Source organism: Ambystoma mexicanum, chromosome 5p, assembly GCF_040938575.1.
Source record: "Ambystoma mexicanum isolate Mex_15411 chromosome 5p, UKY_AmexF1_1, whole genome shotgun sequence".
NCBI lineage: Eukaryota > Metazoa > Chordata > Amphibia > Caudata > Ambystomatidae > Ambystoma > Ambystoma mexicanum.
In genome coordinates this window covers 1,157,890,503-1,157,915,818 of record NC_090930.1, presented here as the reverse complement: position 1 = coordinate 1,157,915,818, position 25,316 = coordinate 1,157,890,503, and the positions used below count along the sequence as shown (strand labels likewise).

At 49.0% G+C, this 25,316-nt stretch overlaps 1 protein-coding gene across 1 annotated transcript in view; it reads right to left on the bottom strand.

Moving 5' to 3' along the window:
* Positions 1–25,316, bottom strand: part of CARMIL1 (capping protein regulator and myosin 1 linker 1) — a 1,545,633-nt gene that overhangs the window by 776,493 nt on the left and 743,824 nt on the right. Inside the window, exon 8 of the mRNA XM_069613644.1 lies at positions 3,207–3,280. Within this exon, the coding sequence (XP_069469745.1) occupies positions 3,207–3,280 (74 nt within the window). The remainder of the gene's footprint in view (positions 1–3,206; positions 3,281–25,316) is intronic.

Genomic DNA, 25,316 nt, shown 5'->3' with positions numbered 1-25,316 from the left:
GATTTCCAATTTCGTTCGCTGATCGAAGTCAGTAATATCTCTTTTTGCAAGAACCGGGTCCCATTATCTGCCAAAAGGTAGAAATGTCTTTTCCTTTTAAAGCCGCTAACATATTTTCTCCATCCGTTTGGTCTCTTGCTACGCTATTAGCCAGTTCTTGTAATGCTGTTTAGTGGTTCTTACAATTTTCTCTCTTTCACTTCCAATTTCTGTTGTTTTTATAATATCTCGTATGTCTCGTTTTAGCTGTTGTTTACGTGTTAGAATATCAAGGTTAAAGGAATGTGCGTGGTTAGAGGAAGTCTTTATCAATTTCTTCTTATCACATGCCAAGATTGCCACATTACTAATATAGTTTGAGAAGGAGGCTGGTGTATAATAATGTTGACATTCTTCGTAAGACATATTCTTTTGATGTTTTAGTAGGACAGATGTAAATCTCTTAGTGTTAGTATACAACCAACGTATCCGAGAACCATTTGCATTAACAATCAAGCCAGGATTCTAAATACATCATCATCCGGTTTATTGGTGTGCATTATGTAAGTCGACAAGAGATTATGATCGCTGGTTATCATTACTTCTACCTTTAAATTAGATATGTATGCATCCAAACCATAGGAGACAAAAAAATAATCTACTATTGAACTTTGCCCTCTCGCATTCCAGGTTTGAGTGTGGTTTGGTAGTAGCACTAGTCCCATGACCTCAGCAAAGTTCATCCAAATAGCCCCCCTCAGTTTTGCATTATCATTCCAAATTTTGGGTTGCTTAGAAGCCACATCTATAGTACACATCAGTGAATCAATTTCGTTGTTATCAATATTGCAATCTGCATTTAAGTCGCCAGCCATCATAATCAATCCATTGACTTTCACTTCACGCCATGCATCAATTTTGGCAGTAACCTCTGATAGTTCTTTAGTTAGCTGAGACATACCAAATTTCAGCAGATTCCAATATATGTTTATAATACACATATCGAACAGACTGCTTCCTACTTTGATTGTACAAGTTACTGCAAGAAAAAATTTCAAGTTCAACCATGTCTCGACATTTCTAGATTCAAGCGTGTGTTTACAAGCAGTCAACAAACCTCCCATGGGCCTCCCTTTCAATCCTTTATTGGCATTTAATTGCCAGATGCCATAATCTTCCCAGGTAAAATCTGATGTTGCCCATGTTTCTTGCAACAAAATCAACTCAAAGGATGATAAGTCTGTAACCACAGTATTGCTTAATAGATGAGCGTGTCCTCTAGAATTCCAAGAGGCAATCGAGGTAGGCATTATAAGTCTGTAAACCTCATTAAAAGCCTTTGCTGTGCTCATACCTTTTAGTTTTCTGCATTCATAATGCCTTTGGAAGAGGTCAATAACGCTTAATTAATCGCTCTCAATTTTCTAAAACAATGCACTTGCCTTTAGACTTAGGCATACATCTCTGCTGACCCATTCTACATGAAGATGACGTTTCTCCAAGCTGGAAATTCACTGTCGACTCATATCCCACTGTTGGCTCCCTGAACCATTAACATTCAAGCCCGTCTACAGCCAACAGGGAGGCATGGCCATGTTCTACTTCTTGCTACAGGGTCGCTGAATGTTTCCATGATTAGTAAGTGTAAAGCAACAATCAATACATCAACTGGCCTTTTCATAAAACTTCATTTGACAAATGTGTACTTTCTTCACCATGGGAAAGACCAGTCCAAAACGTTTTTGAAAAAGTTCCAAAGAAGCGGGCAATCCTAAGGCATTATACTGAGCATGTGAATCAGAGCCAACACGCTGATTTTACACCGCGGGAGACGTTCTACGGGGGCAGGCTTGGTGAAAAGAGCAGGAAAAGCAAAATGATGTTGGGAGGATTGGTGCCATTTAGAAAACCTGAAACGGCGAGAAAAACGTATGTAATGTACACAAATATATATGGCGAAAAAAAGAGCCATTTTTGCAGTCGCATACTGTTTCACACATTGCACTAAAAACAGATTCGAAAGCAAAATAAATCATTTTAGTTCTACGCAAAAAAAACAGAAATCCTCCCTTTTCAGTAAAAGAGAAAATGTGTCAGAAATATTTTTGACTGCGCAAAATGTATCTACACAATTACTCCGACAGTTAAAGGCACAATTGCCGCAGTATCCGAACGAATTTCTTAAAACTAAACCGAGGGACCAGGTCCGTGGGCGACTCTGTCCGGGTGATGCAAGGTATAAACACAAAAAATCCCCTCACTAAAGGGTGCGGGCAAGGGAAAGCAAAACGACACACTTCACTGATACATATAAATGACTTGTTCTGTGAAAAAGTATAAACATATAACGTTATTAATGCTTCATGTCTTTAAAAAGTAGGGCTAAAATGATATCCATATTTAATCATAAAACCAATATGAAAAAACAGAGTATCCAACACCACACCCAATGACATAATACTAAACCATATGCTAGTAAAAAAAAAACAATTGGCAGAAAACCCTGTTGCATGGGGCGATGTATCCGAATGAAAGCCTCGACAGCAGATGGGTCATGCTCCTTTCCCCGTCTAGGCATTAGCATTCCTAAGGATAGCCTAATAGGCGAGGAATGGCCATTATTTCGCGCTGTGTTTTACAGGATGGGCTTGCCTCCTCCGCCCATCTAAATTAGTCAAGCCCACGCGCTTCCTAGGCAGTCTTCTGAAATGAATAGGCTGCCCGCTCTCCCGGGTATACGTTCCCTGTGGCTTCTGTGGGACAATGCAGACGCGGAAGCCATTTGCAAACCCAGGGCTCGCAGCTTGGTGTTCATTCTTTCTCTGCCATACCCCAACGGAGCCAATCCGTCTTCAATTTAAAGGGAATGGAATTCTAATTATCTTGTCACTACAGTGCATAATTAAAGAAGAATCATTCATCTTCTGATTTGCATAGCTCTGGTTACAGGATTGTAGTTTTTTCATTTTGAAAAGGCACGAGCCCCTCCCTTCAGGAAGTCATTATTTTCCCCCATGTTTTATGCATCTGCCGTGTCATTTTTTGTCAGACTGTTTCACCATGGCCTGTTCGGAGTGAGTTTGAGGGCCACGGAAAGGGGACGCCCTATTGAGAATGCTAGACTATGTAAGAATTCTGTGAAGTGTGTGCATCTTGTTAACTCCCATACAATCAGCTTGGATACTTGCATGCATTTACCACAATGTGGAAGAGGAAGCATCGTTTACCTGTGGTCGAGATGGCTGAAGTCTTGTAGATTCAATTCTCTGGTGTCTTGTGTTAAATATATTGTATCTACATCCTGTAAAAAGTGCAAATAAAACATCTGTAAATTAACATTATTTTCAAAAGTGGCCTACTTTAGCCTTTTATGCATCAAGCAAAATTGACCAAAAACAACCCTGTCCATGGATACAATAAAGTCATCTCTATAAAGTAGCCGATAAAGAGCACTGGTTAACCATGATTTCAGATTTCTATATTTTTGAAGGACACACACACACACACATGCACACAGTTCTCTCCTGTGCCTTGTTCCTTTCGAATGCTTTGACCTCTGCTTTAGCTGCCGAAGATGCCTCGCCACACCTCTACCATTCATTCTTCGCAGGACTAACTCTTCAGGCTACTTCAGGCCTGCCAGAGTGCCTGGCAAGGGAGAAGCAATACGAAACGTGGCCGAGTGCAGGCAGTTTTTCAGTGGCACTTACATGGTCAACAGGCAATAAAACCGCATAGCGCACACCAGACCTCACCAAATGTTAGAGGTAAGTAGCAAAAGGAGGCTTTTAAAGGAAGACACAACTCAATGGTTGAGACATTTGAAGTACAACCCTCTACCATTTTAATGTATTTACATTCACCTATTGAGTGAGGGTACATTTGTTTTCATTTCAGAAAACGAGGTTTGTTAACATACACTGTTATGATGTGTTAATCCAGGTATATTAGACATCTTGTACAGCACTAAACACACGTAGTGTGGCTGATTGCTCGATTGTGGGCCTAGTCCTTTTGGTTGCTATCAGCGATCACATATGAGGTGACAAAATCGGAGGTAACACAATGGATCACCGTTGGATCACACATCCTTTGTTTGGGGTACTCTTGACTCACTTTGCGAGTTCACATGTATTTTTGCCAGCTCCTTGGTCTCCTGATATTTTTAATCCAAGGCCTAACTGGAGACCAAGCTATTTTTGAATTTTTACTGAAAGTTAACAAAGAAGGCATAGCGAAAATATTCTTTCTTATGTAGTGTGAACATTCGGATTTGTTTAGGTACTTTGGTTTGCTGTTCATTCCTCTATAGAGCATTCATCCAATCAAATTTGTGCCTGATTCACATCACAGTCAGGTACACCCTAATTGGATGACTACTTCTATGTCTCCATTCATAAAACTACCCATGGTCCCTCCTCCCTTCAGCCTCATTACTGAAGAAAGTGCACATTCATGCAACGCAATTGCAAAGTGAAACAGATTATGAGGGTAATTCATAGAATTCAGCGCACAAGTGGCGCATGCGGCTGGCGCACAATGTGCGCGTGCGAATTTCTGCACCAGCCGCGTGCACTAAAATCAATTTCCGCGCACAGCGTATTCATGGATTTTAGTTTCCAAAACCAGCCATGGCGCAGAGACCCTGCAGCAGCACCAGTTACGACCCCAACCCCTCCCCGTGCACCATGCACAGCACACAAATCACGACATGGTGCACAGGCCCCCAACCACGAAAATGCCTGTAAAACTCCCCGCGCACCCCTCTGAATACATGTACCCCGCTGCACGGGGAGTGTCACATGCGATTGGAGCGGGTACGTGTATAATAGGGGTTCGCAGGAAGTTTCACACGCGAAAATGCCCTGTGCGAGTGGGGTACGTGTATTCCTGGGGTGCGAGGAAAGTATCACGTGCGATAGGCCCTGTGCGAGTGGGGTACGTGTATTCCTGGGGTGCGCAGGATGTTTCACACGCGATAGGCCCTGTGCGAGTGGGGTAAGTGTATTCCTGGGGTGCGCGGAAAGTATCACACGCGGTAGGCCCTGTGCAAGTGGGGTAAGTGTATTCCTGGGGTGCGCAGGATGTTTCACACGCGATAGGCCCTGTGCGAGTGGGGTACGTGTATTCCTGGGGTGCGCGGGAAGTTTCACACGCGATAGGCCCTGTGCAAGTGGGGTACGTGTATTCCTGGATGCGCGGGAATTTTTACACGCGATTGGAGGGGAACGTGTATTTCGGGGGTGCGCGGGAAGTTTCACACGTGTTTTTGCTGTCAGAGCTGGGTACGTGATTTTCGGGGGTGCGCTGGGAGTCCTACACGTGAATTGGCAGTGTGGGTCCTCCCAGGTGTTCCCTCTACACCCTCCACGGCCCCTGCAGGCAGCCCACACCACAGGGGACTACCCTGCACCCCTGGTCATGTCCCGCAGGCAGCCCATCCACCATGGGCATGCCCCCCAGCCAAGCCACATGTCACCTTGCACTACTGATCACCAACTCATGTTCCCCAGCACCCCCACCCCCCAGCAGTGAGGGGCACCTGCCAGCAGGCCCCCACTCATGTCCCCCAGCACCCCCACCCCCCAGCAGTCAGGGGCATCTGCCAGCAGGCCCCCACTAATGTCCCCCAGCAGTCAGGGGCACCTGCCAGCAGGCCCCCACTCATGTCCCACTCATGTCCCCCAGCACCCTCACCCCCCAGCAGTCATGGGCACCTGCCAGCAGGCCCCCACTCATGTCCCCCAGCACCCCCACCCCCCAGCAGTCAGGGGCACCTGCCAGCAGGCCCCCACCCCCCAGCAGTCAGGGGGACCTGCTAGCAGGCCCCCAGTCATGTCCCACTCGTGTCCCCCAGCACCCCCACCCCCCAGCAGTAAGGGGCACCTGCCAGCAGGCCCCCACTTATGTCCACCAGCACTCCCAGCAGTCAGGGGCAACTGCCAGCAAGCCCCCACTCATGTCCCCCAGCACCCCAACCCCCAGCAGTCAGGGGCACCTGCCAGCAGGCCCCCACTCATGTCCCCCAGCACCACCACTCCCCAGCAGTCATGGGCACCTGCCAGCAGGCCCCCACTCATGTCCCACACATGTCCCACACATGTCCCCCAGCACCCCCACCCCCCAGCAGTCAGGGGCACCTGCCAGCAGGCCCCCACACATGTCCCCCTGCCCCCACGTCATGACGATCCTCATTCATGGGCCTAATGGTAAGCCACATCACACCCCACGCCACCCCAGCCCAAAGACCCAACCAAGTATTGCATCTACACACATAGAAATGCCCATTACATGATACAACCCGAATGGCAAGTATGTAAATGAACACATGTCCGTCTCACACACACACAATGGGTGCAAGTGAATGTGAAAAACCACATCATGACATGCATGAAATCAATGAGAGAATATCACACATCTAAGTATGAAACAAAAATGTATTGAACCCAAAATGAATGTAATGAAAAGAAAACACACAATAATGTGAAGAAGAAATAAAACGCAGCATGTCCAGAAAATAATCAAAAATATGAAATCAGAATCCAAAGAAATCCAAATGACAATGTGTCCAAAGTCTCAGTCCAACAAAGCAAATCCAAGGTAAAAAAAATAAGTGAAATCCATTGCTCCATGGTGAAATGAAAAAAAATAATAATAAATCCACTGTTCAACTATATACAAATCACCAATCCAGGGTCCATGAGCCCAACAAATGAAATGAAACCTACAAAAAAGACTACCTAATAAAGAACTATATACAAAAACGTGGTGCATTGTCCAATTGCCCCAAAATAAACAAAAACAGAAAGGAAACCTAACACTATCTAACTATATACAATGGCGGCGGGCAAGTCCTGCGGCTCACTCTGTGCTGTCCCGGGCCAGGGCATCATCGAACTCCATGTCGATGTCCCAGAGGCGGGCCTCTGCCCTGGCCCTGAGGTCTCGCAGGGAGGCACTCGTGACCTATTCCAACTCCCTGCGAGTTGCCTCGAGGCACTCTGCCCGCCTCAACGCTCGACGCATGGAGAACTCCGCCCTGACCATGGTGAGCCGCGCGTCTTCCGCCCGCCGCCGCTCCGCATCTATCCGCTGGCCCAACCGCTGCCACACGGAAGACACTCCCATTCCTGGGTCCTCCTGCCCTCTGGCCAATGCCTACCCCTCAGATGTTGATGGCCCCGAGCCATCATTAATCCCACCTACAGCCTGCTCCGGCTGCTGCTGCTGCTGTCCATGTGCCCTGTCCTATGGTGCCTGCACATCCTCCATCAGCTGGTCTCCAGTTGTTGTGTCCACCCCTGCTGGACCGCCGACTCCCGACTGTGGCAGGGATGTGAGCTCCACCAAGCTGGCTGTGTTGGTCGGGCCAGGTCCGCAGGGGGCCCTGGTGGAATCTGGGCCAGAAGACGGCAGGGAGAACGACTGGCGCATAGTCTCCACAGAGGAGGAGAGGTCCACCAGAGTGCGCGACACATGTAGAAACCCACCGACCAGGGCCCCTCCCAACAAAGCCACGTCACGACGCTGCTGTTCGTGATGGCGTGCGTTCTCCGCCCCAGGACGAACGCACGTCATCACGAATGTCATATGTGCGCAACGTGACACCAATCGGGACGGAGCCCATACGGTCATGGGACCCCTCGTCCGCAGATAGTGGAGAGGCAGATGACATGGCACTCTCCCCTACCTGTGGACGGGCCTGGGCATCCCTGCTGGTGCATGGTGATGCAGTCACAGGGTCAAGGACAGGGACATGCACAGGCCCCTCCGCGGTGACCTGTGCTGCCTCCTGACCCTGGCCCGCACCAGTGGTACTACCTCCACCAGGCCCCATGTGCGGCTCAGTAGCAGGCTCCTCCTCCTCTGTGGAGACCACCAACCTGGATGTCTCTGTACCGTCTTCCGCCATTGCAAGCCCCTGTGGGGGCTCACCCGGCCCTTCCACCACAGCCGTAGTGGCAGACGCGGCACCAGCCCTCTTGCTCCCGGATGATGGCAAGTCCTGGGAGGGTGGCTGGGCCTTGCGTCGCCGCCCGGTGGAGGCATCCCCGCCGCTTGGCTCCACAGCGCCGTCTCCGCCCTCTTCTTCACTTGACGCTGCGTAGAGGGAGACATAGAACACAAGCATCAGGGTACAGTACAACATTTCCCTAGACAGGAAGCAATAACACATGAGTGGCAGTGTCTAACGTCACTTCCATCCTATCACTCCACAACACATGGGTGAATGCACGCAACACACATGCATGAACAGGCACGGCGCCTGCAATCAACACCAGCATCCATGTATAAGGGCCTCTATTAACCAAAATCTTGCCTTCAAACTCACATGCATCATGGCTCACACTGATCCCATACGCACACATCACCGGAGTGTCATGCATCATGCCTTGCACACCACAGACACAGTGGATAGACACAGAGCATACAACGGTGACCGCACTGCATGAGTGAATGTACACATCATCACAGACATGTGTCATGAATACATGGCGTACCTAAGTCACACACACACTTCTCAGACACACACACATGTGCACCATACATGTACATGACAGCAGCACCCATCCATCACACCCCCACCATGTGCAAGAACAGACACTGGCATGCTTTCATGTGTGCATTTGCCATAGAGCTACCCATGTTGCATTGTAACTCATGCACCAACCATGTGGTTCACACATTACTGGTCTCACCTGCATGACCATGATGTCCCTGCACACACACATCCATACATGGCCTATGTCACACATACAGGCAAGTATCAGACTACCAGCACACTGCAACATGCCCTGTCTCACACACCAATGCTTGGTCACTGACCGCTCAACTCCAGACGGGTCTTCCTCTGCAGGATCTGGGCGTGGATCGCTGGGCCTACGCATTCCAGGACCCTCATCTGGATGTCACTCATGCTGACCCGGCCCCCCACCGCGAGGCGGCGGGCCTTGTAGAGGGTCCTGGACCTCAAGTCCTCCCAGCACTTCTTGACGTGCTTGATGCTGCAGGTTGCCACCCCCTCCGCGTTGATGGCAACCACTACGTCGTCCCAGATCCTCTCCCGTCCTTCCTTGTTGGCGCGTGATGTTCCGAAGAGGGCATCAAAATGCCCCAGGACATGCTCCACCAGGACACCAACTTCCTTCACACTGAAGCTGGTGGCCCTCTGCCTCTCTGGCTGGGGGTCGCCAGTGGTCTCAGATGGTGTTTGCCCCGACATGGTGACCCCCGAGACAGGCGTGGGTGGGCAACTGGGTCCTCGGGCTGGGCTGTGGAGCGATGGTATCCCAGTCGGGAGTCTTCTGTTCCAGCAGGGGTGGACACAGCAACTGGAACCCTGGCTGACGTGCAGGCACCAAATAGCAGGGCACGTGGGCAGCAAGCAGGCAGGCAGCAGCAGATGGGAGCGTGCTCGGGGCTCTGAGGGGCAGTAATTCGGCCTTCTGGGCAGGAGCGTGGTCTTCCGTGTGTTGTTGCGTGGCCAGCTTGAGACAGAGTGATTTGGCACATGAAAATCTTGCACGTCAGCATGTAATTCGAGGAAAGGACCTTCGCGCGTAAGCACACGTACGCAGTTTCATTGGACCAAAGGCCCTTAGCGCGTAAGCGCTTCTGTGACGTGACTCACGCGGGCGTTTCCCTCGTGACATGGGCATAGTGGTTCAGCGCGCGTGAAAAAACTGAACGTCCGCGTGTGGATGCGTGTAATCCGAGGAAAGGGCCTGCGCGCGTAAGTGACACGCGCGGGCGTTTCCATCAACACGGGTGCATGTTCATCGTACACGTCCAAAAACTGCCCGTCCGAGTGTCAGCTTGCGTAATTGGAGGAAAGGGCCTTAGCGCGTACAGGCGTAAGTGACGCTGTACGTGTGGGCCGCTTTAAAAGGTACGTGTAGGACCCCATTCCCTTGTACGTGCTTTTCGTGGCGAGCGAGTGGGTGAATTCTGTACTTCTTGTCGGTTCACGCGCGATTACTGCACAGCGTTTCAAGTTCGTACTCCCTGTTACCTCTGACAGCGTTCTTTATTTTTTTTGGGCCTGTTTCCTCAAACAACGTTCACTTCTTCTTTTGTCCTGTCTCCTCAGACAGCGTACAGTTCTTCTTTTGGCGGGGGTGTTGCCTACGTACGCACACGCGTTTTTATCACGTTCTATTTCCAGGCAGACGGTGAGTCACGCACGCATTTACCAACTGTGCTTGCCCCGTGTGTCGCGTACCCCTTCAGAGGTCATTGTTGGCTGCGTGTAACACGCGTACGCTTGTTTTTGTGTTTCTGGGTGCCACAGCGTAGTGCGGGTTCATTTTTCCACGCACGTGGTCTACGAGGGGTTGCATGCACGTTACTTTTTGTTTTTGGGGTGCCTGTGCGTTGCATGACCCATCATCTTCCCCTAGGGGTCACAGACAGCCTTGCTAGAGCACTAGGGTACAAATTCCATCTAGTACCCTACCCCTTTCACCCTCAATTGCCCAGGACAATTGTTTACTGCAACTCCCATACGCACAACAACATCAGTGCCATGGTTGGGAGGCGACCTAGCGGTAAGGGAGACAAAGGTGGCCGACCACCAAAAGGTGGGCGTGGTGGGCACGGTAGGGGACGTGACCAGGATTTGCAGGGTGCCCTTAGACCCCCATGTGTGAAGGACCAATCGGGGACACCCATGCCCCCCCCCGGTTGAGGAAAACGTGGCTGACACCATCCTAGCTCAGCCCTTGTTGGACCAGCCCATTGTGGCACCTGAGCCGGCACAGGATGACTCCCAGGCTGACTTCCAGGTCAGCAAGTCTAAGCCACGTGTGTCGGTGCAAGTTGGTGTCACCAGGCCACGTGGATCTGGGGCAGCAATGTCATCTGCTGCCCCAAGTAGGCAGGGTGGGGAGGCTGCAGGGGCAGCTGCAGCTCTATCCACCCCAGCTCTGAGTCTCCCAGCCGGGACAGTGTCGGTCCTGGTCCATCAAACTGACGTTGCCCCTGCCAACATCACACTTCTGCCAATGCCTGCACCAAGACCTATGGTCATTGTGCCTTTGCACACTCCCAGTACCCAGTCCACCTGCGCTTCTGCCCCTACTGTCCAGAGCGGCGCAAGCCACTCAGGCTCAGCTCCACCTTTGAAGAAGAGGAAGAAGGGTGCTCTGGCACTACAGGCGGAGACCCCAGACACGGCTACACAGTCCGGCACGTCAAGGAAGCCTAGCTTTAATGACCCCGAACTTGATGCACTTGTGAGCTATGTGTCGGCACATAGCCGCAAAATGTTGGTGACTGCAAGGTGCAAGACCACACCTGGTCAACGTAGGGCACACTGGCAGACCATCGCGGACCGCATAAGTGCCCTTGGATTTGTGAGGCGCACAGCTGATGATTAATACAAGCGGTGGAATGACCTGAAACGCAGAGCAAAGAACAAGCTGGCCTCAAATCATGCCGCTACTCTGGTGACTGGCGGTGGGTCTCCACAAGAGGACAACAAACTCACTGAACATGAGTCTGTTGCTGGGACCTTCGTCACAGAGGAACAGATTCAAGGTGTGGGAGAACTACCTGATTACGACGCATTGTCCGGTGAGTGCCCATGCGTGTGTGTGTGTAATCCATGTGTATGTTTTTTGGGTGACAGGTTCTGATTGAGTGCCAGGTGAGGGTATGTACCCCTGAGTGTTATGGGTCACCCATTTGCTTCCTCCCATACACTCACGTGCCTTGGATTTGGGTGTGACTGTATCCCTTCTGCCCACAGTTGCCAATTAGGCCCACATTAGTGCACTTTACCTTGAACTGTCATCTTGCAACTACATTGTTCAGATTTTGTAAGTGTTCATTCAGGCTGATTGTTTCCACTCTCCCATTTTTGCTACGCATTATTCTGCCCTATTGCAACATATGTGATATGCTTCGGTCATTGTTTACAGCGCACACTGGGTCACTATTTTTACCTGGTTATGTTAACGATTACACCATTCAGGCCGATGCAGTATTGGGCTGCAGACATTTTTTATTAGGGCCTGTTTGCATGTGGAAGATGACAGATGTTTCCTGTAATGTTAAAGTGACCAACCACTGATCAGCCCACAATGACTTTGTTATTGGACACTGGATGTGTTTCAGTGTGTGGCACATGCATATTTTGCAACACTTTTCAGCTTCAATCTTCGCATCATGTCGATGTGACATGGATGTGTGACAGTACTCATTCACTGACATATTGCTGTAGTTTTGTAATTTACCGTGGCTATGCTACATGACATCTGTGTGATGGCATGTGTCATGTATGTGTATTGGACATGCCACTCACAGCCTGATGTGTGATGCCAGTGCTACCCAACATGCTCCAAATGTGTTGCATTTCCATCTTGCTCTCCCCAGTGTCTGCCTTTTTGACTCCACTTACAACTCTTTGACAGTGCATGCATGGCAGGGTTATAGTCATGTGGGACATGTGTAAATCATGTACTGGATCTCTGCCTTGTCACGGCCTATGTGTGTGCTATGTGCTCATGCCTGTTTCCATTTCTTGTCTTTCATGTTTTTGCAGGTGATGACGCACTTGGTGCTGTTGAGGGTGAGGAGATGGTGCAGACCCAGGAGGAATCTCAGGCACGACCGGGCACCAGTGGGGGACGTGGTGTGGTGGTGGGTGAAAACCCAATGTTACTGCACACCATACTGTCCAGCGGTGTCTCTCGGTTCACCTCCCCAGACCTCCATTCAGGTGCTGAATCGGATGATGAGACTTATGTGCAGTCGCAGGTGTTTCTGGCAGCGATTCTGTTCTGTCCAACCCACCTGCACCAGGGGTAGAACCCTCTATGGGGATGTCAGTGTTGGTAGGTCCGCCTTTGGTGGTTACGGATGCAGGGTCACACTCCACAGCATCTGATCCTGTTCCTGGGCCAGCATATCAGAGGGGGAATGCAGTCCTGCAGCCTCAGGCAGTGTGAGCACAGCAAGGTGCAGATAGCCTTGCCCCAAACAGGTGTGGTGCCCGTTGACGCGGTGGCCATATGCCACAAGTGTCAGGTTTCTTTTCCTTGATTTCTTTATTATTATTATTATCCCTTTTAGATTGGCCTTATGTGGGTGGGAAGTTTTCTATTGTAGTTGGTTTGGCCTTAACTTCTTAATACAGAATCCGGATTCTGACCCAAAGCAAGATGGAGTTTCTCAGTGACTGCTCCGATTGGCTAGAGAACCCTGCAGAACAACAATGAACATTCTAAACTGTTACTCTTTGCCTTTCATCATCTAACCCCCAGCTGAGAGGACGTGTGTAGTGGCTGCTCCTGCTTTAGTCTTGGGCCTGGTGGATTTTATCCTTCAGGCGCTAGCATTTGAGCGGCTACTCTCTAGAGGGTGTCAGGAGAAGATCTTTGTATGCCAGGAAAGTGATCTGAAGACAGGAAACCCTGAAGATATTTAGAAATCATTTTGGAGATAAGTGACGATCTTTGAGATTTTAAATCTACTGCTTTGCCTTCATCTTGAAGTCGTTTGAGAGAGAACTCGTAAAATGTTTTCTTGGAGCCTGTAACTTTGAATAAGTGCGTGAACTTTGGTGTTCGCTTGAAAGTAAGCACTTGGTTTAACGTGTTTTTATTTTTTTTAAAAAGATTTTTATTTTATTCAAACCAAACAACAATACAACAAAACATAATTAAACACATTTAACAACATAAACACTGCACTCCCAATCCCCCCACCCCTTATGAGCCTATTTGTTCTTCACATTCAGTATCCGTTCCGTGTGTCAGGGTATCGCCTGGTTTAACGTGTGTTATGTGCGTGAGCTTTCTATCGCGAGAATTCATCTGCGCGTGAACTTGTCTGCGCAAGAACTCTACTGCGCGTGTGTTACCAGCGCGTGTGTTTCTATCGCGAGAATTCATCTGCATGTGAACTTGTCTGCGCGAGAACTCTACTGCTCGTGTGTTACCAGCGCGTGTGTTTCTTAACGTGAGAATTCGTCTGCGCGTGAACATAAAAAGCACAAGTGTGTTATGCGCGTGAGATTCCTATTGCGAGAATTCCTCTGCGCGAGAACCTGTCCGCGCGAGAACTCTACTGCGCGTGCGTTTACCAGCGCGTGTTTCCTAGCGTAAGAATTCTTCTGCACGTGAACTCTGCTGTGCGTGTTTTCAAGCACGTGTGTTCTAGCGCGTGAACTCTGCAGTGCGTGGACTCTTCAGCGCGTGGGATTTTAGCGCGGGTATTCTTCAGCGCGGGTGCGCCTCAACACGTGGACTCTTCAGCGCGTGTGATTTTAGCGCGTTTGTTCATGAGCGCGTGTGCTTCTTTGCACGCGTTTCTTCAAGAATCTAGGTACTCTATTGTATTGTAAATAGTTTGGAACTTAAGAAAAGACTAAAACAAAGGCATTTACTAAAGACAATCTAACTGGAACAATTTGTCAACTTTGAAAAGGCAAAGAGCAAGTCTTCTCAGGTTTGCCATAAATAAGAAGTTGCTGTAAATTTCAAGAGACTCAAGTAAGAAAGATTTTCAGCTACTTCTGCAATCTTCTCTAAGACATTTAAGGAGAAGAACCAGGTATGATTCTTAACTTATTAGTTATGGATTTAAAGTAAATTCTAATCCTTGAAGTTAAGTAAGTAATCAGAGGATTTGCATCTGTTTTCTTGTATTCTCTGCAGGTTCAGTTTCGGTTAGTCTTGACGCAGTCAGCCTGTTGTTTTTATGTTATCCACTTCCCCCTTTCCCTTAGGGGTGTAGTTAACAGAGCTGAGTTGTATTTCTGGTTCTGAGAATTACACTTCATGGGGATTGTCGGGGGTTAAGCAACTTCCGCGGACACAGCACCTCTCAGCCTGACAACCAGGCAATACTGTATGGGAAAACTCCATGTACGGTATGGCAACCCAACAGGCAGCATCAGTAGAAATGATGGCTCAGGCAATGGAGAGGTTGGCCACTTCCATTATCGCCCCTGAAAGGCAGATGGAGCAACAACAGCAGGCAACAGACTCCATTTGCCAATCATACAGGGAAGACCTGTTGGCATCCAACAGGGACAGACGGGCGGCACTGGAGACCCTGCGCGAATCCATATCAATAGAGTCCCAGGGCCACAGGGAAGCCCTGAGGATAGAACTACATAACCTCAGTCAGACTCTGGTTGCACTTGAGGCTTCCAGTAATTTAAGGGCAGAACAGCAGCTGGAGCAGCTCATACGTTCGCTCTCAGCTGAGCTGCATGCAACACGTGAGGAGATCTGGGCATCACGCGAGGCCATGCATGCAGAAATGCAGGCAACTCGTGATGTGCTGCATGGGGATCTCCGCACTTTAATCCTCCAGAATCAGACCTTCCTTCGATGTGCTGGCGTATTCAGGTAGTAAGACTACCACTACTTGAACTTAGTACTGTCATGTTTTTGCCTTTTTCCATGATGTGTTGCAGCATTGTGTTGGCGGTAAGTATTTGGTAATGTGTGTGGTTAGTTATACATTACTGGGAGCATATTGTGTGTGGGCAGTTTCCATTAGGGACAGTGTACTTTGTGACACTTGTGTCAGGTCTTGTGCATTGCTTTTTCTGCTTTCACATTGCATGACATGCCATGGTGTGTTTGGTGGTGGAGCTGGGGAGGGGTTGGGTGACATGGCGCTGTTCTCATGTTGTATGTCTTTTGATGACACAGCATTGGTGGTGTTTGGGTAGGCAGGGATGCACACAATGTAACACTTCCAGGTGACCAATCTCAGGATGGTATGGTTGTGACAGTTGAGTGTCCCTTATGTCATCATCATTGATTGTCAGCTGGTATGTGCCAGGGCTGTGTGCACTCCACAGGGGTGTGATTTTATGTGAAGTAATTAGCCACCAGCTGCATACGGGCTGCCTCACCACGTGCCCTTTCCCCTCCCATGCGCAGCGGGCATCCGTGTGGTTGGGGATGTGGGGGCACCACCATGTCCATCGGCAGGCCCCGGCATGTTGCAACGTTGTGCAGGACACATGCTGCCACTATGATCCTGCACACTACTGGGGGAGCATATAACAGCTGCCCACCAGAGCGGTCAAGGGAGCGAAAGCGTGACTTGAGCACTCCGAATGTGCGCTCCACTATGCCCCGGGTTGCAATATGGGCTGTGTTGTATCTTACCTCGGGTGGCATGGTGGGGTTCCGAATTGGCGTCATCATGTGGGTCCTCAGAGGGTAGGCACTGTCCCTGGGGAGGTGCTGATGGGTATCATTAGTGGGGTTGTGACATTACTCAGTATCTGACATGCATGCATGTGCAGTGGCATTTATACTCACCAAGCAGCCATGTATCGCTGTGCCGCCCAGCTTCTAGGTCCCGGTTTAGGGTTGACATTCTGTAAATGAAACTGTCATGGGTGGACCCTGGATAGTTGGTATATACTGAGGTGATGATTCCCATGGCATCACATACTACCTGCACATTGATGGAATGCCAGTGCTTGCGGTTTCTATAGATGTGCTCAGATGCCCTGGGGGGACGTAGAGCCACATGGGTGCAATCAATGGCACCTAGCACTTTGGGGAATTGTGCCACCCCATAGAAATCCTGGACGGCAGCCTGCCTTTCTGCAGGTGTTCTGGGCAGGTATATGTGCCTGCGGACTGATGGGCATGCAGTCATGATGGCCAACACCTGGTGTAGGCAGTGTGACTGCGTGGCCTGTGACACACCCCCCACTATAGTACTCCCCCCACTGGATCACTTCTTGATCCAGTGGCCAAGAAGTGCAGTACATTGAGGACCTTCTCCAGGGGCCTGAGTGCTTGGGAGCACAGGGTGGGTGATGTGAGGTCATCCTCGAACTCACTCACCAGGTCGAGTATTATGTGAGGTGGAAACCTGTACCTCCCATACACCTGGTCATCAGGCATCCCAAAAAGGCTGGTTATGGGTGTAAAAATTCTGGGCCCGACTATCCTCCTCCTGCGGTATCCCATGACCACTGCTGCTAGGAATGGTATATTCATCTTGGCGTCTGAGCTTGTTTGTTGTTTGCGCGCACTTTTATGCTACGCGGGTCCACGTACGCCTGCTTCCTGCTGGCGTACGTGTTTCCGGATTAGCGTGGCAGGCGTACGTGTTTCCGGATTAGCGTGTCTTTTTTGGCGCACGCATTAGCCCCGTTCGATTCCATGAATACGTGTTGTAGACGCGCGTGTGGGCGTTCCGCTCATTTGCCTCCTGTACTTCCCCCGTGACGCCCACATTTTCACGCGTTGTTCCCCATTCCGCGTGTTACGCCCCCTGTTCCGCCTACTTTCGTTGTGTGCGCTGCGCTATGTGCGCTTTCGCTGTGCGCATAGTGCACGCTGTTTGGAGACGTGTGCGCCAGCATGCGCCACGCAGAATTTTAGTGCACATCCAGGGATTTACACGTGCACAGACTTCCATAAATCGCTGTGCGCGGGTTTCGCTGCGATTTTCGCACTTGCACTGAGATTTGCACACTTGCGCCAGAAATTTCAGTGCACATTAATTCCATGATTCGGCCTCTTTACATATAGCGAGCCAGACTAGGCAGTTTGTCATGATTGCCTTTTTTGATGTGCCGTGGGTTTGATTAGAAATTTGGTTTTGTTCTATTGACAATGCAATGGCTGTGGACAGTGCATCTTCATGGCAGTGCACGGCGGACTATGTCCGAGACTGTGGGCGGGCTCTTTGTGCTATCTCCGACCTATAGGTGGGGTCTAAGTGTCACCCGCAGGCGTTCCGACTGGCGGCTTCTTCCGCGCTGGGTTTTGGGACGTAGGTACGGGAGGTACTAGTCCCTCCTTTGTGTCCGTTACTTTTTCCTCATTGTAGCGCGGGGCCGATGGGAGTATATATTCTCTCCCGACCCAGCGGTCCCTGCGTTGCAACTATCCTTTGGAAGCTCTCGCTCTTCCGGGTTTCTTCGCTCCTGCCTCGCTCTGTCCAGGCTTCTGTCTCTCGCGCCCTCCAGCGAGTGTTCCTCCTACCTTCTCTCCCCTCCAGTTTTTCTCTGCTGCCGCCGCGCCTCGGCGGTAACTGATTCTCTTCTTTCGCGCCACCGTGCCAGCGGACAGGCGCCGCCCCTTTCCCTACGCTTTTTCTTCTCTCTCTCCGCTACTTGCCTGGCGTTTTTCTCAATTGCCTATCTCTCCTCCAGTCCTCGCCCGCTTGTTGCAGTGGCTGTTGGGCGTTCTGTGGAGCCCTGTTCTCCAGCTCCCCACTGCAGGACTCCCCTGTTCCGCTGCAGTGTTGCCTTCAGTTACTCATACGGATTCAGCCTATTACCTACATCCTACTCATCTGAAAGTCTACTTTCCGCTGGAACTATCCCTTCCGTGCTACAGACCAGATGAGTCCAAGGGTTTTTTCCCCATTCAGGGTTTTTCCCCTATTTTGGCTTGGTTCCGGAAGGGAGGTCCTCCGACAGCTGTTCTCTTCAGCGGTCACGGTGGCCTCCCTCCGTGACAAGCAAGCTCATCGGAAAAAGGAGAAGGATTATCTACTTCGATGGCGTCTGCAGGATCCCGAAAGCAATTCTGGCAGTTCAGGTGAGGAGAGCTCGACAGAAGGGGGAGAAAAGGGAGACCAGGCACTTAAACTGTCACAGATTGCAACGCCAAAGAAAGACACGATGTCAGCCGAAGGGCAAGTGCAAGAGCTTTGGAAGGCAATTCAAGCTATGTCTCAGGAACTTCAGGGAGTCAAAGCTGAGAACGCCCTCCTTAGACAAATGGTATCCGCCAGGGAACCCCCTCCTCCAGAACTACTGCCTAGAGCACTATCCTCGGTAAAGTTTGATGGTGCCCCCAAGAAAGTGAAGGAATTCCTAGAGACGTGTACTATCTACTTTACTTTCCGACCCCGCACTTTCTCTACAGACCAAGCGAAGGTCAGCTTCCTAATCTCGAACATGACGGGCAACGCTCTGACTTGGGCCACTCCCCTAGTCACAAGCAACAATGCCATTCTCCAAGACTACGCAGTATTCCAAAATTCTCTAAGACAGACTTTCGAACGCCCAGAGTTGTCATTTACTGCTTCTGAAGAGTTGTTGGATGTAAAGCAAGGTTCTTTGGACGTCCTGTCCTATATCTCTGCTTTCAAAACAGTAGCTTCTGGCGCAGGCTGGCCAGAACCGGCACAATATGCCATTTTCAGGAGGGGTCTAAAAGAGGAGATTAAGGATGAGTTAGCCAGATCTACTCGCTCACCTACTTTCTCGGACCTGCTAACTGCTGCACTACATATCGAGTTTCGCCTAAAGGAAAGGAAGACGGAAAGACGCAAACAACGAGGCTCAGGATTCCTCCCGGATTCTCGGGCATATTCTCCCCCTAGTCGCTCTCCCGCTGCCGCTTCAGAGGAACCGATGCAGATTGGCTACACAAGAGCACCTCTGACTGCTGCCGAAAGACGGCGAAGAAGAGAAAAGGGACTTTGCGCTTACTGTGGGTCGGATCAACACCTTCTAAAGGACTGCACAGAACTGCCTAACAAGAGGCAGGGAAACGAGCACCCTCGGCATCAATAGGGACTAGTGTCCGGGGGTTTCCAGTTCTGTCTACTCGTCCCTATGTTTCTCTAACAGTTTCTTCTTCTGACTCCAAGGAAGATTCCAGACTCATGGTGGTTTCAGCCATCATCATGATAGAAGGCGAGAAGGTGGAGACTCTCGCATTATTGGACTGCAGAGCAGCAGGAAACTTCGTTGATACCCTGTGGGCCGATAAAGTCGGTCTACGCAGGATACCCCGGAAGGAAGGTCAGAAGATAGAAGGAGTTGACGGGTCTCCACTATCATCCGGACTCATCACCCAAACCACTGAAGAGCTATCCTTAACAGTTTTTCAGCACTCGGAAGTGATAAGGTTCGACATTATCCAGGCTGCAAATTTCCCAATAATTTTGGGAAATCACATGGCTTCGCAGACACAATCCCCAAATCGATTGGACAAATAACCAGCTGAGTTTCTGTTCTGCATACTGCACCGAACACTGTCTTCCACAGAAGAGTCAGAAGGGCCTTCAATCTATCACGGCTCACACCTCCAACTGTGTGGGGGTTTTTGCACTACCCAATTTTTGCTTGAAATACTCCGAAGTATTCCAAGAAAGCCTTCACTCCAAACTGCCACCCCATCGGCCCGAGGACTGTACCATAGATTTGGTACCCAATGCATTAGTTCCATTTGGCAGAATGTTCTCTCTAACACTTACGGAGAAGCTTGTGTTACGAAACTATTTGGACACGAATATGAAGAATGGGCTGATTCAGCCTTCGAAATCCCCTGCAGGGGCTCCCTTATTTTTTATCAAGAAAAGGGATTCTACTGATCTTAGACCCTGTATAGTCTACAGAGGTCTAAATAAGGTGACTATCCGAGATCGTTATCCCATGCCATTGATCTCCGATATCATCAAGGCCCTGTCCAGGCTTCTGTCTCTCGTGCCCTCCAGCGAGTGTTCCTCCTACCTTCTCTCCCCTCCAGTTTTTCTCTGCTGCCGCCGCGCCTCGGCAGTAACTGTTTCTCTTCTTTCGCGGCCCCGTCCCCGCGGACAGGCGCCGCCCCTTTCCCTACGCTTTTTCCTTCTCTCTCTCCGCTACTTGTCTGGCGTTTTTCTCCATTGCCTATCTCTCCTCCAGTCCTCGCCCCGCTTGTTGCAGTGGCTGTTGGGCATTATGTGGAGCCCTGTCCTCCGGCTCCCCACTGCAGGACTCCCCTGTTCCGCTGCAGTGTTGCCTTCAGTTACTCATACGGATTCAGTCTATTACCTACCTCCTACTCATCTGAAAGTCTACTTTCCGCTGGTACTACGCCTTCCGTGCTACAGACCAAAGGAGTCCAAGGGTTTTTTCCCCATTCGGGGTTTTTCCCCTATTTCTACTTGGTTCCGGACGGGAGGTCCTCGGACAGCTGTTCTCCTCAGCGGTCACGGTGGTCTCCCTCCGTGACAAACAAGCTCATCGGAAAAAGGAGAAGGATTATCTACTTCGACGGCATCTGCAGGACCCCGACAGCAATTCCGGCAGTTCAGGTAAGGAGTGCTCGACAGAAGGGGGAGAAAAGGGAGACCAGGCACTTGAACTGTCACACTAAGTTCTGTTTTCATTCACATTTTGTGTAGGACGCTGTATAGTTGTGCTATTTTAACTTCTTTTACAACATGTTGGTATGGTTAATGTCAAGTACCTGTGACTGGGACCAAGGAGTACGCCAAATCATGTGTCAGGATAGCAGCCTTTTTATTACTAGAGTCTTTCTTCCCGGACTTTAAGAGTTCGCCAAAATGATCATTAGGTGTTGTGTGGTTAAAGGATCCTAAATCCTCTTGTGAAAACGAGCTGTGGTTTCAGGGAATCCAGAGCCACAGTGTCTAAAAGACACAGAGAGCGAGATTGATCGCCCCTGGGATCCCGGCTCAAACTGGTTGTCTTTGGAACCTGTCCTTTCTCTTTCTCTGCCATAATCTCCCTGTACCACTCTCACTATATCCACCTGCTTTCTGAGCTTACCTGGGGCTGAACTAGCCCTTTGGATCTTTCCTGAATGGTCTCACTAATGCTTCCTCTTTTCTTCCTTCTGGTAAGTCTGCACTCTTTTACTTCTCACTATCTCCTTCCCATACTTATGTTACTAACTATGTCTTAGAACACCAGCTGCTTCTTATTGTGACCACCACTTTCACAAGCATGCCTCCTTCACCACCTCGTTACCAGAACCATTACGTTAATTCCTCCTTCTCCACCAGTTGTTACTGCCACCACTCTGTTATCGCCACCTTCAGTTATCACCTACTCATTAGTAGCACGTTTAGTCCCTGGCACCTTTCGACCAATCTCGCTTCTCTCTGCTGCTTCTTTTCTCCTATCCCCACCTCTCCATCTTACTCAGTAGTAAACACAGCCTCTGAGCTTCCTGCCTCCTCTCAAACACTTTGCCACATGTTAACACCCACTTCCTCTTAAAAACACCTCCATACTTCAAGCACTTGCTCTTCTCTAAAATGCCCACATTGTTTCTCACAATACTAAAAAGCTCTGAAAGTAACAGCAGGAAAGATGGAAAAGTAAATAAACATTCGTCCACCAGGCACTAGATGCTGCACAACCACCCCCAATGCAATGGGCTAGAATACATAAATAATGTACAGCCTGCTACCACAAATTTTCCACCCACTGCTACCCCAGTTGGTAAACTGGTGGTGAAAACAACCTACTGCCGAATGCACCAATGCAGCAGGATCTCAGGGTCTAGCCAGATAATCCTAAGATTAGAGCAAAACCAATGCGAGAATCACACATCTCACCTGAAATGTCTTGATGCTGTCAGAACTCCACACAATGTCAGTCTATACCTTGAACCCACAGAATCAGTCACTTGAGAAGAGGCAAACTACTAAACCCACAAACTGCAGAGAGTTTACACGTCAAGAGTCATATGGCCTTTCACAAGGGAATTGGAAGTATCAGACATGTTATAAAACAAGGAATGATATTTCGCAGCATGAACAGCACCCTGAAACAAACACCTGAATTCTTAAAAGGAAGGTTTACTTGAAAAGTTATATTTTGGGTTTCTGGAAGAAAACATAATAGTCTTCATTACTAATAAGGAGGGAGGGAAAAGGCAATGGGCAGAGGACTGAAAATTAAGGAGAAATGCAAAGGCATGAATCTACACCCATAAAAATGTCTGTGAATTCCCCACATATTTAATTATCCAGTTTCATGAAAATCATGGGGTTTTACAGAATGTCAATTGAATTGTAAACTGGAGCAGCAGCCAGAGAGAAACAAAGGCTGCTTTATTTTGGCTATTATCAGGGAGGGAGTAACCAGTGTGATGAATCTGGCAAAGTCGCCAGTAGACCCGACGGGAGAGTCGCCCCCTCATGTGGCCAGGGAAGGGCAGAGTTTACCTGATTCCAACCATGGGGGTGGCTATCTGCGGGAGGACCACATCAGGGGGGAGGCCAACCTTGGCGGAGTGACCATGGCTGACTAGAAGACCTGTCATACCCACTCCCCACTTGTGAGGGAGAATAGCCAGCAGCAATTGCCTTCTCAGCTATGTACGACATATTGTAATATGGAACTTCCGATTAAAAACCATAACAAAACCATAGACAAACATAAACTTGTCCCTATGGGCCTACCGGCACGAGGAAGAGGGCCTGAGTAACCACACAGCGAAGGCTAGTTGTTCCGAACAGCTAACCAATGCCAGAAACTTTAAAACACCCGACAAGCCGGGAAGATGGAGGTGCAACATACCCAAAGCTGGTTGGGAACCCGGAGGGATGCCTAGCAGACAAGATAGCAGGCAAGATTGTGGCAGTGTTGGAAGAGGAGGCTCAGAGACTGCAGGTCCGCTGCACAGAAATAAGAAGCAAGTGATGCCCTACTGGGAGAGCTTACCACTGGGCAATGCGCAAACCGCAGAGAATGCCGAAGCAGCCAGGAGAGACTGGCAAGCCCAAACAGGGAGATTGGGGCACAGGGGCGCTTTGAGGCGTACAGCGCACATCAATTGAAAGTAATTGGAAAGGCTGGGAGAACCAGAGCAGGGGAGCAGGGGGAACCGGACGAGCACGTGAAGTAGTGAATGAAAGGCAGGCAAAGGCCCTATACTTGAATTGAAAGAATATGACCATATGAGAGTGTTACAACATTGGCAAAGTCCTGGCAGGAGAGTATACCAGGCAATTTGAATGCAAATCTGGAAAACGCACCCAAAATATAAGTAGTCGAGTCTTAAACAATTCCTGGCATGGGAGATCCCCAAGCCCCTTCTGTTTATGAGTCGGGAGGCTCAACCCTGAACTGTGTTCAATACAAACAAGGAAAGAAAGCAGGTCTTGTGAAGAATTGAAAAGACCAAGCAGAGGAGTAACTTCTTGGTCTCTTTTTCTTTTGTGGGGAACTTGAAGAGAGAGAAACCCTTTTTACCAAGGGTAATCTCTCCATGAGGAAAACCATTTCCAATTATTTAAAAGTAGTTTAAAGACTAAGAGGACAGAAATACTTTATTGGCATTTTTGGGTTAAAATTGCTGAAAGCAAGCAAGATGAGAAAGTAAAGAAACCTTGCAAATGTGTGAAATCCCGGAGAAGGGAAACAAGTACCTTGAAAGGAAGATTTTAAGGAGAGCAAAGCAAATCTCTTGCTACGAAAACCTTGCCATACATTTGAAAGTGGAGGAAAGGCTATAGATGAGAGATCTTGACAGAGACCGTAGCTAGTGTTGTTGAAGCAGGGAAACCCCTCCTAGAGTAAGGCCAAGATAGGCTTTTCTCCAAACAATTTCTTTTAATAAAAATGTACAGCAATCAACACTATGCCTCTGTGTCCGAGTCTTACTCACGATACCTCACATATGGTGTCAGAGTGGGATCCAGCTCAGCTGATACAAGCTGGGGGATCCAAAATGTTGTCCTTCTTTCTCTGCTTTCCCCTTTCCATTTCCATAATGATAAGAATTAAAGAGGCACAAGGGAATGCATACCCACCGGAGGTCTCCAAAAACAAACAGGTTGAAACTCTCAGACAAATAAGCCATGAACATCTTAAAACCCTCATACATCAACAGAAACGTCTTTTTAAAGGGCAACCTTTGGGAGGCGGCAGGTTGTCAGATTATTTTACTCTTTCCACTGCCAAATTAAATCTAGCTAAACACCTAATTCCACCTATTTTCCCCATAGGCTATCTAGGAATAAAACCTAGCTTAAAAAAGTCCACTCTTTTTGGTACTGTCCAAAAGAAGGAGGATTGCCCAGCCCATTCAACTACTTCCTTGGCAGAAGTTCTCTTCCCTCTGAACACTAATGAGAATGTCCAGTAGTTTGAGGAAGAGATTTCTTCCCCACACCGGCTTCTGCATTTATAGCTATAACAGCTATATAAAAAGCATTTGCTTCCATTTTGCATCTTGTACTTGGATTATGTAAACCTGCTGTTTTGTTTGGATTATAAAATGATAAAGTGTTTTATAAAAGAAAACATCTATACAAAAATGCCACACCCTAGAAAGTAGAACCAAGACAGGGAGAAAACATGGCCACATTAGAACTTCTATTAAAACGATTTTGGGGAAGCATCAAATTCAAACTGAGGACAGCAGTTTACAGACAGGTTTAGAACATGTCCTCACTGCTCAACATAGACATATTCCCCCTCATGTGGTCTTACAACCGTATAAGGAGGGAGAAGACCAAGGGAATTTGTTTCTAAATTTTGAAAGCTTAGCCCAACAATTTAAAAGGGGGGGTGGAGTTGAATTACAAACCTGTTATCCCGCCCCCCTTTTGAAAGGTGAACTTCAGCTATTGTATCAAATATTAAATCC